The sequence below is a fragment of the Myodes glareolus genome, chromosome 15, assembly GCF_982192425.1.
Source record: "Myodes glareolus chromosome 15, mMyoGla1.1, whole genome shotgun sequence".
NCBI classification, from domain to species: Eukaryota; Metazoa; Chordata; class Mammalia; order Rodentia; family Cricetidae; genus Myodes; species Myodes glareolus.
Window position 1 is genome coordinate 35,158,620 of NC_142040.1, and position 18,423 is coordinate 35,177,042.

General features: G+C 40.1%; 1 protein-coding gene across 1 annotated transcript in view; it reads right to left on the bottom strand.

The window, feature by feature from the left end:
- Ndufaf2 (NADH:ubiquinone oxidoreductase complex assembly factor 2) overlaps positions 1–18,423 on the bottom strand; it is a 110,435-nt gene that overhangs the window by 34,801 nt on the left and 57,211 nt on the right. The window contains exon 2 of the mRNA XM_048442979.2: positions 7,983–8,072. Within this exon, the coding sequence (XP_048298936.1) occupies positions 7,983–8,072 (90 nt within the window). The remainder of the gene's footprint in view (positions 1–7,982; positions 8,073–18,423) is intronic.

The window sequence follows — 18,423 nt, forward strand, 5'->3', positions numbered from 1 at the left end:
CTGATTCTTTTCTGCATTCTCTTTTTACTATCCTTAGCTTCTATTCGACCCACCAGAACCAAAACTTGCACAGATTTTATATGACTGTTGTTGTCAAGGTCATGGCGCACCAATAGGAAATTTCTTTCTATTATGTAAATACCTTGAGAAAGTAACTCTTTAATAGTTACATGTATACACATGTTCAATGCATATTCCAATATATATTACAATGAATTGTAATAGTTCTTGCCCATTAGAAAAAAAAAAGGCTTTGTAACATCAGAACTCCTCTACGTCATCAAGATAAAGAAGTGAGTTACAATATTTTCAGCTACTTCTTTATTGTCAAAATGTTATTTATATTTGTCAATTTTTCCCCCAGGAAAGAGGTTGGATTAAATCATTCAGTGTAAGGCCTACACCTCTTAAAAGTTTCCGATAACTCTTCAGCTTTAATTCACATTAGGAACTTAGTTCAGAACAGTCAACCACCAAGACAATATTCAGCAAATTTGAGACTCAAGCTAAATTCAGTCTACTGCTTGTTTTTACATCTTTATGTGGCGTTTTTAAATGTCAAAAGATGCATATTTCATGACATATGAAAATTATAAGTAACTTAAATTTTGGGGGTCTATAAATATAATTTTATCAAAACACAGCCATGCTGATTTGTATCTATGGCTACAGCAGCAGAATTGAGCAACTGCAATAGCCCAAATGACCCACAAAGTCCAAAATACCATCTGGTCCTTTAAGGAAAATTTGTGCCAACCCACAGGGCTGTCATTTAGTACAATCCGTTCAGTAACAAGTATATATCTAATGCAAACCACTACTCTAATACCTAAAACAAACTTCATGATCAGCTATTATATATCTACTAATGATTACTGTATATTCTAGAATCTATAAACACATACCAGTGGCATGAGACTGTGATGAGAAGTGTAATGGCATAATGCACACTATGATCAGGAGAAAACACAGCAAAATAACTGCTTTACCGGGAAGTCCACAGAGCAGCATTTTCAGATTTCTTTCAAGATTGGAAAAAGATGCTTTAATGAACACAGAGCATTACAAAAGATTCTCCCGTCTTTTTCAGTACTTGAGGATTGAACCCAAGGGCCTTGTGCATGGCAGGCAAGCACTCTGCAGCACCACCAAGCTGCACCCCTACTTATTTTAAAAGGTTTTAATAAAGGTAAAGACATTGGGGGTCCTATCTCTTGTTTTACATCTATAAATATTAGTTTGTAAAAATTGAAAGAACATTTTATGACATAAAATTATGTAGAATTAAAATTTTCAGTATCTAAATATCATATTGTGTTGAAATACGTGTTTTCTGATGTTTATTGGTTTTAAGTTTTAAAAATCCATTTATAAGTTTGAGAATGTAACAAAGCCCAGATGCTGAGTGTTGGGTGCCAGCCAGTCGCTGTCACAGCACATCCTTCTCTGAAAAAGGACCATGGGCTTCCCTAGGCTTCATTTTAAATTATTATTTCATGATCTTTGCTTTAAACAGATATATAAACATTAACTGCTGCAATAAGCTTGTATATTTATGATTCTTCACAAACCAGACACCTGAAACATGTTTGGATGATGGCTGGCAGCACTACTGTTTGCCATGAATCCATAACAAGTCAAGACCACAGCGGACACGGTCCGTGTGATCGCTCACTCTGACACTCAGACCCACTTCTCAGCTACCACAGGTCACACAGACACATCCCGGTGAGAGCCGGCAAAAGGCAGAAGAGGAGGGGATGGAAAAAAGCACTAATACTGAAGCATGATTTTTAAATCTCAAAACAGTCTAAACAGTACCTCTATCCAATTATGGATCATAAAACGTTCTTACTATTAGTAAGTATTTGTAAGGTGATCTCTGTACCAGTCGTCTTTATGCTACCATTGTTGAAAGAGAATTCAGCAAAGGACTGGACAGTTAAGGCCCTAAGATCCTAGTGGTCTTTCATCTGCTCATCTGCATTCTCATCACTATGCATGAACTTTAATATTCCCGTTGGCACATACAAACTACATTGAGTATAAAGGTGAGCATGCAATTAAGGCTCCCATTAATCATGTAGAGAGACAAAAAGAAGCAGGGAGAAGAATGCTTCATGAGGCATACTTTCTCCAAATCTCTACAGGCATTAGGATCCTTCTAGAAACACTGCTAACCATGTATGGTAAATTAGATATCCTACCACCTGGTCACTAGGTGAATAAAATCAAAAGTATAAGGAATATAAAGATGTTAACGGTTTGCACTCAAAATCTGCAAATTTGGAAGAGATGTTTATTTTACTTAAAGAAGAGACTCATAAAGTCTAATAATTAGAAAAGAAAGAAAAAAGTGATCTTCACCAGTTCTGAGTGTTGACACCTCATACAAATAGATAAATAAAGAAAGGTACACTTTCTTCAAGTTTGAGAAATTCTTCAAAAGACATATTGTGAAATGAGTTGTTTTCTGGTAACTGAACTTTAAGTATATCTGACAGATATAGGAATTATCTGGTGACCTTTAGGATTCAGGGTGGCTTCTGAAATATGAAGCAAAAACTTGAAGCTTCATCCTAAAAGTGCAAGGAACTGATGCTGCCAATAGACATCCAGGTGGGAAGAAGGCAGACCGTTGCCTGGCTGGCACCTTCATCACAGTCTCACAGGATCCTTGCTAGAGCACCCAGCTAAGCTATGCCTGGGCTCCTGACTCACAGAGATTCTGGGGTAATAAGCATATGCTGTTTGGAGTAGCGAAAGTTTGCTATACTTATATACAGCAAGAGGAAGCAGAGCAAGCTCATCAGTTCATTCTTGCATTGCTGCGCCTTATACTCCATTGCACGGAAGCAGGACAATTACTTATGTCTTTATGTCTCTGGGTAAATACCTCGCAGAACGTCTAAGCTGTGGGGCAGGTGTATGTTCACATTTATAAACAACTGATGAACCATTTTTCATAGCTGTTGTCCTATTATTTTATATTTCAGGCAGCAACTTATCAAAAGTTGAGAGAATTTACAATGGTGAAATATCAGCTCAACTTTTTGCCCCATTCTTAAATTTTAATGTTCTCAGAAATAAACTGTCTTGATAAAACATTTACATTCTCTATCTTCCAGTCTTATTCTTGTTTTTAAAAAAAAAGCTTTAGGAATCCTAGTTTACTAAGTAAGTGTGTGCACGTCAGGGGTGCAAGTATATGCGGAGGTCAGAAAACAACTTGCCTGAGTTGCTTCTCTCTTTCTGCTATGTGGGCTCAGGGGATTGAACTCAAGTTGCTGGACTTGGTGGCAAGCGCCCTTTATCCATTGAATCAACTCATTGGCCCTTCTCTCCCTCATTTCTTACGATAGGTTGTCTTAAGATGGGTTGTCTCACTGATCTTGGAAGTCACTGATTGGTCAGGCTGGCTGGCCAGCAAGCCCTATTATTCTCCCTTCTCTGCTTCCTAGCATTGGGTTATCGGCATGCAACACCACATCTGGCTTTTCACCTGGATGCTGGGTGCATGAAACTCAGGTCTTCACACTTGCACAGCAGCACCTGCTGAGCATCTTCCCAGCCTTTGACTTTCCAGTGTGAAGACAACCCAATATACTGGAATAACCTAACCAGTTAGCATAACCTAGCATTTGGGGGTAGGAAGTATTTTGGGGATTAAAATAATTGCACATGCCACCAAATGACATACCACCGAGTTATATTCCCCAGCCCCCTTCTTACTTCTATTTGGAACAAGTCTTAGTAAGTATTCCGGCCTGGCAAGACTCACAATCTTTCTGACTAGAGTGGCTGGGATTACAAGTATACACTATCACATCTGGCTCACTTTTGATAGGTTGCTGACATTGTGTCAGTGGTTTCTATGTCTGTGTTGATGTGGGATTCTGGCCTGTAGTGTTATCTATTCATTGTTTCTGTCAGGATTGATAAACAGGATAAATTGGGCATCATAAAACTAGTACTGGCTACACTGTGATCCAAAGTGAGGAGAAAAATGTCCATTCTTTAACTGCTCAGTACAGATCTAATTAGGTAAAACTTCATTATAACTATCTTTTATATCATTCTGACAAGCTCTGCCTTTCACACGGTCTTTTTAGACTTAAATTTATTTTAACTACTTACAGTTATATTTAAAAGTAAAAATGTTTGTAAATGTCTATTTATAGCTCCATCTTGCACAATAACCAAAAGATGGAAGTGAGCTAAGCCAAGCGTGCACTTTTTGAAGAGTGCAGAAACTGTGACAAGTACAGTGGCACCCACAGCTCACCTGGGAATATAAGCACGCTGGGCTAAGAGAAGGAACTACGCCAAATACAGACGGACATCCACAATCTGCTTGGTCTACCTGGATGACAAGTCTAGAACAGTCAAATGCATAACGACAGAGGGTAGAGTAGGGCTCATTGTTAAGGGAGGGGTTTCAGTTTGGAATGATGGAAACATTCTGGAGTCGGAACAGTGCTGAAGCTTGAGCAACAGTCTGAATGTGCATAAGGTCTGAGATGTACCACTCAAAATACCACACAGAGACTAAAATAAAAACCACCCTACTGTATGTCAAGTATTGAGGGAGGCCCTGAAGCGCAGGGATGGGAAGTCGGGACTCCACCATAAAGAACTGTCAAGTCCAGGAGACGGAGCAGCAAAGCAACCAGGAAACTTGTTAGTGTGTTAGGTGCCATGAGGAGGGCAGGAAATGAGCGAGAACACAAGAAACATCTCATCTGGGGCTAGGATTGGCTGAGAGTGGGAATCAGCATCTACCCCACTGAAGGAAAAGGAGGTGTTGGCCGAGTTACTAAAAAGGTGGGTTAAATGTAACATCAGACAGTTAATAAAAGGGAATTTCATACAAGGCAATGAGTGAAGGAGTTGGGGCTGGGGCTGGGCAGTGCAGCCGTGCCTTGCATGTCCAATGCCCTAGTTTCAGTCCCTCGACTGACAACAGGAGAACAAAACGCCATAGACTTAGAAGACATGATTTGACTTCAGATCTTGTAGTAGCTGTTAGCTTGGGGAAGGTTGTAAGCACTCTTGACTCAGCAGGAGGAACCAGGAGTTTACAAACGTTCTCACTGTCTTATCTACCCACAATTTCCTACTGATGGAACTTCTCTGTTCTTCCAGCTATGGACCAGGCCTTGCACAGCTTCCCTTCTCAGAGAATTTCAACTGATACATGCTGCCTTTGGGATTGAATCCTCACCATCACTACTGAAAAATCCTCTCATTTCCTGCCTCCAAGACAGCCAGCATAAACCCTCTTGTCATCCCGCCGTCCTCTCTTGGTGGGTCTCTTGTCACCCTGCCTCCCTCTCTAGCTAGGGTCTCATGTCACCTGCCTTCCTCTCTTAGGTGGGTCTCACAACGGAACTTTCTTTACAGATAACCTCCTCAAAACATCATCTCTGCTTACTTCCCCAAAGTCTCTCTTTTCTCTCAGGCTCCGCTAGTCTACTGAACTGTTTTGTTGAGAACAGTGCTGGCCTGTCTGATCTTAAAGTAAATGGTTAATGGGTGACACATTCTTCACAGTTTCATTCCTGATGCCTGGCTTCCAGAACGGGAAGTTTTTCCTTTTTCTCCCAATTTTCTTGTCACTGCTCTTGTGTCCGCTGTTCTAAACCCGAGGAGCACAGGCTCCAGCCTGCCCCACCCTTCCTGTTTGCACTCACTGTCTCTGTGACCTCATCCAGCCTTTCAGGTGGCATTTGTTTGCCGGAAACTCCACATTTTTATTTCCAACCCGGATATTTCCACTGAATTCTTTTTTTCTTCTTCGAGACAGGGTTTCTCTGTGTCATCTTGGCTGTCCTGGATCTCAGAGATCTGCTTGCCTGCCTCTCCTGCCGAGTGCTGGGACTAAAGGAGTACGCCACACCGCCCGGCTCCACTGAATTCTTGACTCACAATTCACCATTTCTAATCGGACACTAAATGGGCCCCTCAAACTTACCATTTCCAACACTGGTTTTACCTCCCTCCTAGTCCGTGGTTCCTGTTACAGTTAACAGTACTGCATTTTCTCCAGGTGAGACTAGAAGGCTCAGCATGCTTATCCACAACCATTGTGTCCGGTGTGTCAACAATCCCATTAGCTCTACTTTTGTGTTGTTCCAGAATGTATCTACTTCCTTCTATTCTTGCTGTTAACCTGCTCCAAGTCACATTATTCTTTGCCTTAGTATTAGAAAACGTTCTGTCTCCATGTTTTGATGTCATCGCCCTCAGTTCTTATAATTCAGTAGCAAGATAGAGCCTTTTAACTATAACTCAACACACGGCTGCTCCTCCAACTTCTCAGAGGCTTCTAGTTTCCCTGGAAGAAAACGCTTGGGTCCTTATGATAGCCCACAATGCTGCCCACCAGATCAGGCATTCTCTTAACACTAAATTTATCTCCCATAGCTTTCTCTCAAATTGGCTTTCTTGATATTCCTTAATCACCAGGGGAGGCCTTTGCCTCAGGGCCACTGTACTTGCCTTAGTAACGCCCCTCTCTGATTGGGGCAGAAACAGATCTTTCTTCAGTCTTTACGCAAAGAAAAGAAAAGGTCCCTTCTCAGAAAGGTCCCTCTGAGTACTAACTAAAATTGTAAAAGCTTCCAGAGGACTCTATTTGTCCCCTGCCTGTTTCATTTCCTATGGTCATCAGCACATATGTAGTTTAGTGCCTCATCCAGTGTCTTGCTCCCACTCCTGAAGGTATGCTCTAGGAAGTCAATAGCTTCCTTGATACACGAATGAAAGCCACACTATTTAATCCTTACTGTATGACAGCAGGCAAGGTAGGCACCGGTACTTTAATGTTAACAATTAAAAATGCCAACTTTTATTCATCTGGATTGAAAGCAGGTTCCTTTGGTATCAATGACTTCAATGTACAGCTCCCTTATTTCCCTGTACATAGTGTTGTATATATTTGCATGGTACAAAGTACTTATTTTTTTTTTTACTTAATTGATGTGTGCCACTGTAAAAGTGTTTGTGTTTCAGTATTTGGCTGATTCATAATTTTTAAGAATATGCCCCATGGGGATCGTATGCTGAATTACTAGACCAGGACAGAGTCGTAAAAAGCATTAAAACTTCATTCCAATTCTCTGAAAGTCTCAAAGGCTGAAAAATTAGCCATTGCCTATTTGTTTATTTATAACCTAATTTATTTCTATAAACACTTTAATTCTATACTATTATTGGGAAATGACGAACTAGGCTCATAAGAAGGCACAAGCATTACTACTCGAGATTTGCAAATGTTGACAGTCCGGGAAAATAAAGCTTAACTACTCCTTCTACAAGCTGCCAACTTAGAGACTGTTTTTGAGGCAAGGTCTCATACTATAGCCCAGACTGGCCTGAAATTTACTATGTCACCCAAGTTGACCTTGAGGTTGAGGCAATTCTCCCGGTTCAGCTCCTAAGTGCTAAGATCGCAGGCAAGAGCTTTTTATGTAGCTCTCCGTGTCAACTTCTGTCTTCAGATAGGGGTCAAACATCTATCCTTAATATAAGAGGAAGTCACTTCACAGGTTCCTTGTGAGTTATATAAATACTTCCAAACAGCATCTAATGTAAGTGTTCTCCACAAATTATATAGGAGAAAATGAAGACCCAAAATATGCTACCTTCCCAAGTTTGGGAGTTAGCGAATGCTGGAAAAAGAACGCTAGTCGGGTGCTGTGGAGGTGCAAGGGCCAGGCATGAGCATACTCCTGTATCTTACATGGTAGGAGCTTGGTCTGCCTGCCTCACCGCCATGTCCTGAAGGAGCCTTACAACTTTTGGTGCTGGACATGCACTCCCTTATTAAAATTGTTACCTTTACAAATTTCAAATAAATGCAATGGTCCAGAAACAAAGATGTAAAGTGTTTCCATGGAGAAGTAATTCTATGTACTCTAATTTTATAGCTCATTAAATGTTCTGCCTTTCAGAACACCCTATTAGAAGTGAACACTTACCTTCCCATTCTGTTGGGATGTCTCCTGCTTCATAGTCTAGCTCTTTTCTGTTTGCTGCTTCTACAATTCTTTTCTCTCGAATAGTCTGTCCTGTAAGATCAAATGAACATTTGACATGAGCCTACAGTACACCATGACAGGTTCTATCTTCTCTTTTGATTACTGTACACCATTTATATGTAAAATTATTAAATTATCAGCAAAAAGAATAATTTTTACTTAGAGTTATATGGTGAAGAAGGCAGTTCCAAAACTGTTGCAAATTTTAAATACTTTCTAGCATTGTATACAAAATTAATTTTTATAGAACAAATCTAGATTCTATTTAAAGAGAGCAAGCAATTAGTCCTGCAGGACATTAATAATAAAGATACTAATGAAGCGTCTGCATCCCCAAACTCTCACTGTATGTATTACAGGAGTCAACAGCTGTTGTGACTGCCCTAGGGAGTTAATTCACAGCCCTTATTAAGTATGTAAGAGACCCAAGACCTTGCTGCCTCTCTCCTCCCATTGTATGCAGGGCTGCACTCTGTTCCCATAGCACACTAGGTTGGATTCTGTGGTCCTTACCTTTCAGATTTGGATTCTGTGACCCAGCTGGTTCACTACCTTAGGGAATGTAAGGAAAGAGAAATATGGAGAATAGCTACAGGCAAATCTCCTTGATGAACACAGGGAGGTCCTGAGCAAATGCACAGAACCAAAAAGATCATAAACCATGATGCTTGTGGAGGTCATAATTTGTTAACAGTTGTCTTTCTCCACCACTACCCACCACCTTTTGTTCGTCTCTTTATTTTGCCTCTCATTTGATCTGGAGCTCCTTTATTTGGCAAGGCTTTCTGACCAAAGGACTCCATGGATCTGTCTTCTCAGAACTGGGTTTGTAGGTGTATGTTACCACAATTGGCTTCTTACTTGATTACTGGGGATCCGAACTCAGGTCCTCATGCTTATGTGGCAGGCATTTTACCTACTAAGCCACTTCCAAAGACCCAAGATGCATGCAAATACAATGGGTTACTATAAACTAAGCCTGCACATTACTTACTAAAATGTTTGAGAATCAGAATACTTATGCCTTCATATAGCCATTATTTGATACTAAGACACAAGCATGTTCTTTTAATAACAACAGTTAAATAAAGGGGAAAATCATCTAAAATACAAAACAGAACACATGTGGTCTATAAGCTTTTAAGTGTATGTCAGTAAGTTTGGCACAGGAGGAAGAGGGGAAGGTCTGCAGCTCCCAGGAGCACCACTAAAGCATATTTGCTATCGGTATATCTATGACACAAAAATTAGCCTTCTGTTCCTATTTCTGTCTATAAGTTTCATGTAAGGTCTTCAAATAATTTGAAATACAAGTCACAGCTACTTGCATATGTATGGATGAAAAGACAGGCAGAGTAATTAATGAGCATTTTTTTTTACTTTTTATTTATCTGTAAATTACATTTGTATGCAAGTGTAGTGTGTGTGTGTGTGTGTGTGTGTGTGTGTGTGTGTGTGTGTGTGTTTGCACATGAGAGTAGAGGCCAGAGGAGGGTATTGGGTACCTTATTCCTTTAAGGCAAAGTCTCTCCCTGAACCTGGAGCTTGTCAGGTTTGGCTGGAAGCCAGAAAGGTTATGGGGACCCAGGGCATAGAGATGAGAATGAGACTTCAGAGCACAAAGTCCAAAACCTACAGTCAATCTGCTTGTTCTTTTCTCTTTTTTTTAAAGTCCCAACCCTGCCATTCAATATCAATTTTGCCATATTTTGTCATACTTTACTCTAATTGACATTCTTAATTAAGTTGACCTTTCTTTAGGAGTCACTTTTACCTAGTCCTAAAAGATTCCCATCCATATGCTTGCTGTGTTTTTAGTTCATAAATACATTAAAATAGATACAGAAGTTATAAATCCAAAGAGTCATCTAGAAACTCCTTAGGTAACCATTCTACAGAACTCACTAGTCAGTCTAGACACGTCAGTAACATATGAAGGGAAGAGAAGGCAATATAGCCAAGCTGGAGAGTTTGTGGACAGGCAATGTCTGATTTAACATCAACATTTTGTTTATAATATATTTACTCTTCATTTCATAACATTGTGTTACACACAATTATCTTAGATAAGTCTAAAAAAGGCAGAGTCTCTATATGACTAGGTTTTAAAAGAGAATACAAAACTAATATTTATGGTATGTCTACTACATGCCAGGCACTGAGGTAAGTTTTACCTCTGTAAAGTTAGAATACAAAGTATTGGATTGCATTACAGCATTTTCATATACATACAGATACGTGTATATGCCATCATGCTTTTTCACCATGTGGATCCTAGGTATCAGGCAAGTCCTTTTTCCCAGCTGACCTATCACACTGGCCTTGTTTTTTGAGGTGGCGTCTCAGGATCCCAAGCTGGCCTCAATGTCACTGCAGCCAAAAATAACCTTGAACTTGAATTCCTCTGGCTTCTACCTCCTCACAACCAACCAGGCCACACCCAGTCCTTTGTTCTTGTTCATCTCACTCGCAACTCTCCCTTTCTTCCTGCCTCCCCTGGCTGGTTCCCTATTTCCCCCAAATAGGTCTCCACTTCAGCTTTCTTCTTACACACAGTCTACCTCCCTCCAGCCCCACCCAATTCCCCTTCCTTAAGGTATCTCCCTTCACTCTCCTGGCTCCTTTTCTATTTTTATTTTACACACACACACACACACACACACACACACGACAGAGAGAATATGGTATTTTTCTGAGTATCTTATTTTGTCTTATTTTGCTTAATACAATCTCTAGTTGTGTTCTTTCTCCTGTAAATACTGTTTTATAGGCCTTTATAGCTGAACAAGCTCCCTGTGTGTATGGGGACATTTTCTCTGTCAGTTCATTTAGGGATTGATAACTAGACAGGTTCCATTTATTGGCTGTTGTTAATAGTGAGGCAGTACACACAAACGTGCGAGTCTCTGTAGTGTGCCGACTCCACGTACACCCCAGGAGTGCCAGGCCCCCATGCAGTAGAACTCGTTCTAGTTCTCTGACCAAAGTCCACTTGGCCACACCACTTTACTCTCCCATTAGCAGCGTACAAGGTTTCCTCTTTCGCCACATCTTGCCAGCATTTCTGTCATGTGTTTTCTTGACAACAGCTATTCTGACTTGGGTGAGATGGAAGATGAAAAGAGTCTGAATTTCATTTCTCTGTCAGTTAAAGATATTAAACACTTTTCAAATATTTAGTGGTTCTTGTAGTTCTTCTTTGGAGAACTGTTAAATTCATTAACCTACTTATTGATTGGACGTATTTAGGGAATTAATCTTTTCAGCTCTTTATATAGTCTAGAAATCAGTCCCCTATTTAGACCTAGTTGGCATTTATTCATTTTCCCATCTGCAAGCTGTCCCCTCACTCTGGTGGTTGTCTTCTTTGCTATAACAAAGTGTTTAATTTCATTTAATCCCATTTGCCAATTTTGTGTCTTTTCAGAAAGTCCTTGCCATTCCTACACCCTGGCATGGTGCAAAGCTTCAGCTCTTCCACTCGGGCCTTTCCCACCCCTCAAATGCACCGTTAGCTTCGTGAGGCACCGTTACCTTAGTTTATAAATAAAGACATGGTGGCCTGCAAGAACTTAATTCATTAATTTGAGGTAAAACCATCAGCAAACGAGCTCCAGGAGGAAATGTAGACCTTATGGTTCAAGTCCCTGTCACTGAACTTTCATGTATCTCTAACTGTTCATCTGCAGACCTATACATCTCAGCTAAAATGCTAAAAGCAAAAGTAACTGCTATCTCTAAAATAATTAAAAATAAAAACCCACTACCCTTTACCAGATTTTGAGAATGTAGAAAACATCGCTTACATCAGTTAAGATAGTAATCACCAAACACTAACTGCAGAATACAGGCAACTATCAGAAAATATAAACCAAATAATATCCCATCACCTGAAATAGCCTATTACTAACACTTAATAGACTATATATAGATACATATGCCAGACAGATACACACACACACACACACACACACACTGATAAGCGTGTATTCGTGTAGAAGTTTTCTGATGCAGAAAATATGAAATTTCGCATGTCATTTTCCCTACCTTAAAAAAAAATTCAATATCCAGTTTGAGTATGTTTTGACATTTTGATGAAAAGAAAGCTCCTGTGTAAGTATGCTAACATTTTCCTTCCCTCTGTTGTGTTTTAATATGAAGATAAAAATAAAACTTGCCGCTTTAAGAGTTAGCAGTCAAACCCACAAGTGTAGTTCCAGAACCAGGACTTGTGACTGCGTTTTGTGCACAAGCCACCTTTCCTGGATACATGTTGCTACCATCCCTCATCAAAGAAGCCTCTCTTCACTGCAAATGCAAACCATGGCTGGACACAATGCAGAGAGCAGCATTTCATGGTGAGCCCCGGCCTAACGGTGACATCAACATCACAGGTGCTGCAGAGATGGCTCAGAAACCCAGTGAAAGAGGGGGTGAAAAGTTGTGAAAGTCTTAACACCAGTGGCTTAGCTATTTCTCAACTGCTGTGACAAAACACCAGGACCAAGGCAAACATCTTTTCCAACAAGACCGCATCTCCTAACTCTTTCCAAACAGGTCAGCGTACTGGGGACCAAGTGTTCAAACATGTGAGCCTGGGAGCCATTCTTATTCAAACCACCACAACCTGAAAGTCCCCTGTGAAATAGTTTTCTCCTAGAAATGGCTGCAACAACAAGATTGGAACAGTAGCAATATTAGTGGACATGTGTAGGAGAAATTTCACAGGGTTCAACCTTTAGACAAAAAGTTAGGTAACCAATAACTACGGGGAGGAGAATTAACTTCTCCCAGGGAGAAGCCCCTTATCAGATGTTCAATGCAGAGTGGTGAGTCTTGAAACCAAATAGGTGTGTGTGTGTGTGTGTGTGTGTGTGTGTGTGTGTGTGTGTAGTAATAATAAAAGACAAAGAGGCTATCAATTTGAGTGGAGTGACACGGGACAGGTTCAAGGGAAGGTATAGCTACAAATATTCTCTGTCCCGCTGGTTCCCTTGAACCAGGTTTTCTCTACTTGCCTGTTCCTGATGTTACTTATGAAATAACCACTCTGAGACTTAATATTTTATAATCTTTGGCCTATTAGTTGAGGCTATAATTAACTAACTCTCACATCTTAAATGAACTCATTTCAATTATTTTATATTTTACCATGAGGCTTATGGTTTGTTATCTCTTGCTTCTTAGGCAGCTACATGGTGTCTGCCTGACTCCCCCTTCTTTCTTCCTCTGTCTCTACTTGGATTTCCTGCCTTGCTATGTTTTGCCCTGCCATAGGCCAAAGCAGCTTCTTTGTTAACCAATGGTAATAAAACATATTCACAGCATACAGAGGGGAATCCTACCACGGGAATGTAGTGGGAGTGCGGAAAGAAGGAAAAGGGGTGAAAACTGATAAATTTTCTTTCAACTGAAAACACATTTAAAACACACAACACCAATAAACTGAGTTTAAATAATACTAAAAGAAAATTTATGTCAATTAAAGAACATGTATCAGGTATGCTATTAAAATTTAGTTTTACAAATTGAGGCATAACTTTGAGACCCAAGGAAGAGATAAAGTGCAATAATACATTTAGCAGATTGGCGCCAAAGACATTCTCTCTTTGGGAGACAAAATTCTACTATAGCAAAACAATGTTCTGTGTCTCCGGTCCTACAGCCTGCTTATCATCTTTGTAAATTCTGATTCAAAAGAGGAAGAAATACTAGAGATGGTAAATTGTTTTCATAAATTTCATGAAATTATCAGGTACATATCTTCCCTTCCATGGTGTGTGTGTGTGTGTGTGTGTGTGTGTGAGAGAGAGAGAGAGAGAGAGAGAGAGAGAGAGACTGAAATGCCAAGCCACACCCCAATGACAGAGATTCAAGTAAGTGCTGGGATCCTTTAATGTTGGATAAAGTTCTACAAAACAATCAATAATCAGAATATGTTTTGTTGGGAAAGATCTGATGTTTTTATTGCTTTATGCACCATTTTCAGAACATAGATATTATCATTAGTCTTAAGGTATTTTCCCAAAGGATTTCATGGTTTTGTTTTGCTAGGCAAAGTGCTCTGCCATTGAGCTACAGTTCCAGTCCTATTAATTCTTATCAGAAAAGATCTTTAAGAAAATTTATAATACAATGTATTTTCATCATACTTACTTCCCATCGCCCTCTCTTATTCACTCCTATTCCTGCTTAGCACCTTTCCCCAACTCATCCCCCTTCTACAGTCACGTCCTTTGTGAGGTGCATGTGTGACCCACTGAGTTTAATTAAGGTTTCTGGCATGAGTATGGGTTAGGGTTTTTTACTGAAGCACAGGTTGTGGAGATATTTTGTTTACGCTATAACATAACATAACATAACATAACATAACATAACAGCTTGCCTGAAGATCAGAGGGCAGAGCTATCCACGAGTTAACCATAGAGGTTTGGAGGTCTGTACAAACAGACAGAAAGTGATTACGGCTGGTGGAGAGAGGAAAATAAGGTGGGAGGAGATAGGAGCTTAGTCTTATTTTTGGATGAAGAGTTAGCATGGTAAGGGTTGACTATGGTTTGCTCCCTTGTCTCGCTTACCTTTCAACATTTACCCAATATTTGGCTCCAAGTTTTTAATTTTTAAGACCAATTAGAATTTGATGTGGGATTCCCCTCTGTATGTAATGAATATGTTTTATTAGCATTGGTTAGTAAAGAAGCTGCTTTGGCCTATGGCAGGGCAGAATAGAACTAGGTGGAGAAAACTGAACTGAATGCAGGGAGAAAGAAGGCAATTTCATGGAGTCGCCATATAGTTGCCAAAGGGGAAAAAAAAACACCAGAACCTTACCAGTAGGTCACAGTCTTGTGGTGATACATGGATTAATAGATATGGGCTAATTTAAGATGTAAGAGCTAGTTAGGACTATGCCTAAGCTATTGGCCAAGCAGTGTTATAATTAATATAGTTTCTGTGTTATTATTAGGGTCTGGGTGGCCGGAAAATGAACAAGCTGCCTCTCTTTACAAGAACTCGTGCTATAACAGGCAGCTTACTAGTAACTCCACCACACCCTAGCAACTATTAATTGACAGTTGTTCTTCAGCTAGGGGTGGGGACTCATGGGTCCCTCACCATTCTTGATGGAATGTTAAAGGGCCTAATCTTGTGCATGTCTTAGGCAGGCAATTATAGCTGCTATGGGTTCATGAATTCAATAACTATCCAAATTCAGAAGCCAGTGCTTTATGCCACTCCTATTCATTCAGACACACACACACACACACACACACACACACACACACACACACACATTTGTGCTGTGTCTGGGAAATAATGGCAAGGGAAATATATATATGTTTGATACAGATGGCTTAATTTAAAAGCTATGTTTTCATATGAACATTACAATTCAGTATGGTAGTATATTACACATGTAACTTCCAGAACACTCCCCTGTGCATTCAGGAGAGTTATGAGGCTTGGCTATTTAAGTCATTTTCAGTACTTTGCAACTGCAGCTAATGCTGTAATGAATACTTGCATGCATATGCATTATTAATGCAGTCATTCTTAAATATATAAAAGAGCTCCCATGAATCATTAAGAAAAGACCAACAGTAAACAGAAAAATATTCCAAGGACATGAACAGATAATGCAGAGAAAAGGACAACGGCATATAGGATGAAATGCCAAGTGCCTGCACAAAAAATGGCAATTTAGTACCCACTGGAGGAGGTAAACTCAGCAACTTTTATAGGCAACAGTTTAGAAAAAGTTGTCAAAATTGCAAGTGCAATTTTGGAAATTTTATCTATATATTCTCACTTATTTGGAAAGATATATGAAAACGTTACTCATTGCAATACTCTTTATAATGGCAAAAGGCTAGGAACTACTTACATATTCCTCAATACAAACTAAGGAAAGATTGGGTTGCACCCATTCTCAGTACTATTCCAGGGCTATTAAAAAAAATAATAAAACTAAAGTAAAAGAAGAAAAGCAAAAGGCGCAAGACTGGAAAAGAGAATGGCGATGGGTCTTTTCTGTTGGTGAGCAGAAGCTCTGCGGCAGGTTACAAAGGAAGGAAAAGGCGATGTGCACAGCAGCCTGAGCCATCTGCTACCATCTGTGTCGTCTGTCCGTCCCCCAAACCTTCCTACACTGGTGCTTGTGCAGCTAAAAGTGACCCTGGAGGACTGCTTCGGAAACAGACTCTGGCTTGCACCAGAGAGAACTGAATGGCCAAGAGCCAGGATGAGAAGGGAGACACTCACACTTGTGCCTACTAAGCATGCATGCATGACGCACCCATAAGGGTGCCAATTCAGCACACACGGAATGGCTTCACTCACCTGCAGAATCTAGATTTTAAAGTGGTAAAGATGAACATCTGGAAAGAGGAAAGGGACTTGTGGGAGGGCAGAGAGTCCCACACAAGGGATGACTGCAGGTAAACTGTATCACACATATGTAGCTGTCTGCCACAGTGAAACTATTTCCTACAATGAATCTATGCTGAAGAACTGCCAGCTTCATCACAACACATCCTGCTTCATGCGGTCTTAGTTACCCTGTAGGCGACCAAGACTACTGACAGATCCCTGTGGCAAGAGGCACCAGTGGCCCTGAAGAACGAGGGCAGACTCATGCATCCTTCCCTGGACCACCACTCCTTTCTTTATCCACCCTCACAGGCCAGGGCAGACACTGGAGTCATCTTAAATCTTCAAATTTCAGAGCTTCAGAACTCCAAAGGTATTTCTGTGATGAAGACCATGAAGAAAAGTGATTTACAGAAGTGTTTTTTTTTTTTCTCTCTCATCTTACAGCTTACAGGAAGAGAAATCAGGGCAGGAACTTAGGGCAGGAACTGAAGCAGAGACTTTGGCGAAATGCTGCTTACTGGCCTGCTCCCTGGCTTGCTCAGTCTGCTTTCTGATACAACTCAGGAGAACCTGCTCAGGGTTGAACTCCCCAGCTGGCCATCCCAGATCAATCACTAATCAAGAAAATGTCTTCCTAGTTGAAGTTAACTCTTCACAGATGACTCTTTGTGTTAAATGGATCACAAAACCTAACCCACACATTTCTCTTTCTTGGTTACATAGTAAGTTCTTATAGCTTACTGTAGCTTTCCTGGACTACAGTGTGAGACCCTGGCTCCAGGATGGGGACTAGGGGATGGAGTTGGCTAAGGTAGAAGAGAAAGGTGGGGAGTATGACAGAGATAAGCAGGTGAGGGCTTTCACCTGTCTACTTTCAGCCCAGTACTCCCCAACCAGTCAACAACATGAGAGCTGAGTGTAGGTGAGGTGGGTTGCAAAAGGAGATTGGGCTGAGCGAGATGACATATCTGAGACCGCTGTCCTTTGTAAATAAGCAAGCTCCAGGCTTTTGATGTTTGATAGGCGCTCTTGGCTTGGAGAAATGTTTATGAAATAGATAGAAAAGGCAGGATAAGATCTTTAAGGTCTCACTGACTTTTGGCCTTTTATCACAGGGGCAGCAAGCAGTGCAGCCAGCTGATAATTTTAACTATAAAAGATTCCATTCTGCATATAAAAGGAGGCTTAGAAACACCAATGTATAATGTATGAAAGTCAAGCCTACTGAAAAGTCAACTACAGATACTAGATTTGAACTTCTAAATTTTGATACATTCTGAATCATTATATATAAAATGAATCTCAATTTTAAGAACCAAAATAGGAACTCTTTAAACTGAAAATCACGTTACATATGACTTATAGTAGAATTTGAAGAAAGCTCCTCAGATGCAGCATCTATTCATTAGGACACAGCCAAGAACCAGACATTGTCTTTCATATATTATGTCTCATCTTTAAAGTAACTTTTTACAAATGAAAGAGGCTGAGTGATTAACTTATCCCAAGACATCGGGTAAAGAAAGATAGCAGACACTTTAATGGAAGCATTTTTCTTATTTCTAAGCATAAGCATGTTCTGTTTAAGAATTTTAAATTAGTATTTACACATTTACTATGAGGAATCATTACAAATATCAAGTTGAAAACTAACATTATTAACAACTTTCATGAGCTATTATTTTCCTATAGTGATTACATGAAGCATTCCTGCTTGATGTAAGTTGATGATTCCATAATTTGACATATTCTACACATATTTATGGGAGCTTTGAAAATGATTTTGGCGGATCTTAGCAGGTAAAACATTTTAAAAAACAATTTAAAAGGCCTTGCAAGATATGCTTCCTGAATTCTTAAGACCACCAGTGAGTTCACTGCACCAGGTAAAACCATGTTAAGTCTCCCACAGTCATGGGTCCCCACAAATAATCTGAGGTCATCTCATGTTGTACCACAAAGCTTGGCTATTCTGAAATGCCTGATATAACATGGTTTAGCTCTTGGG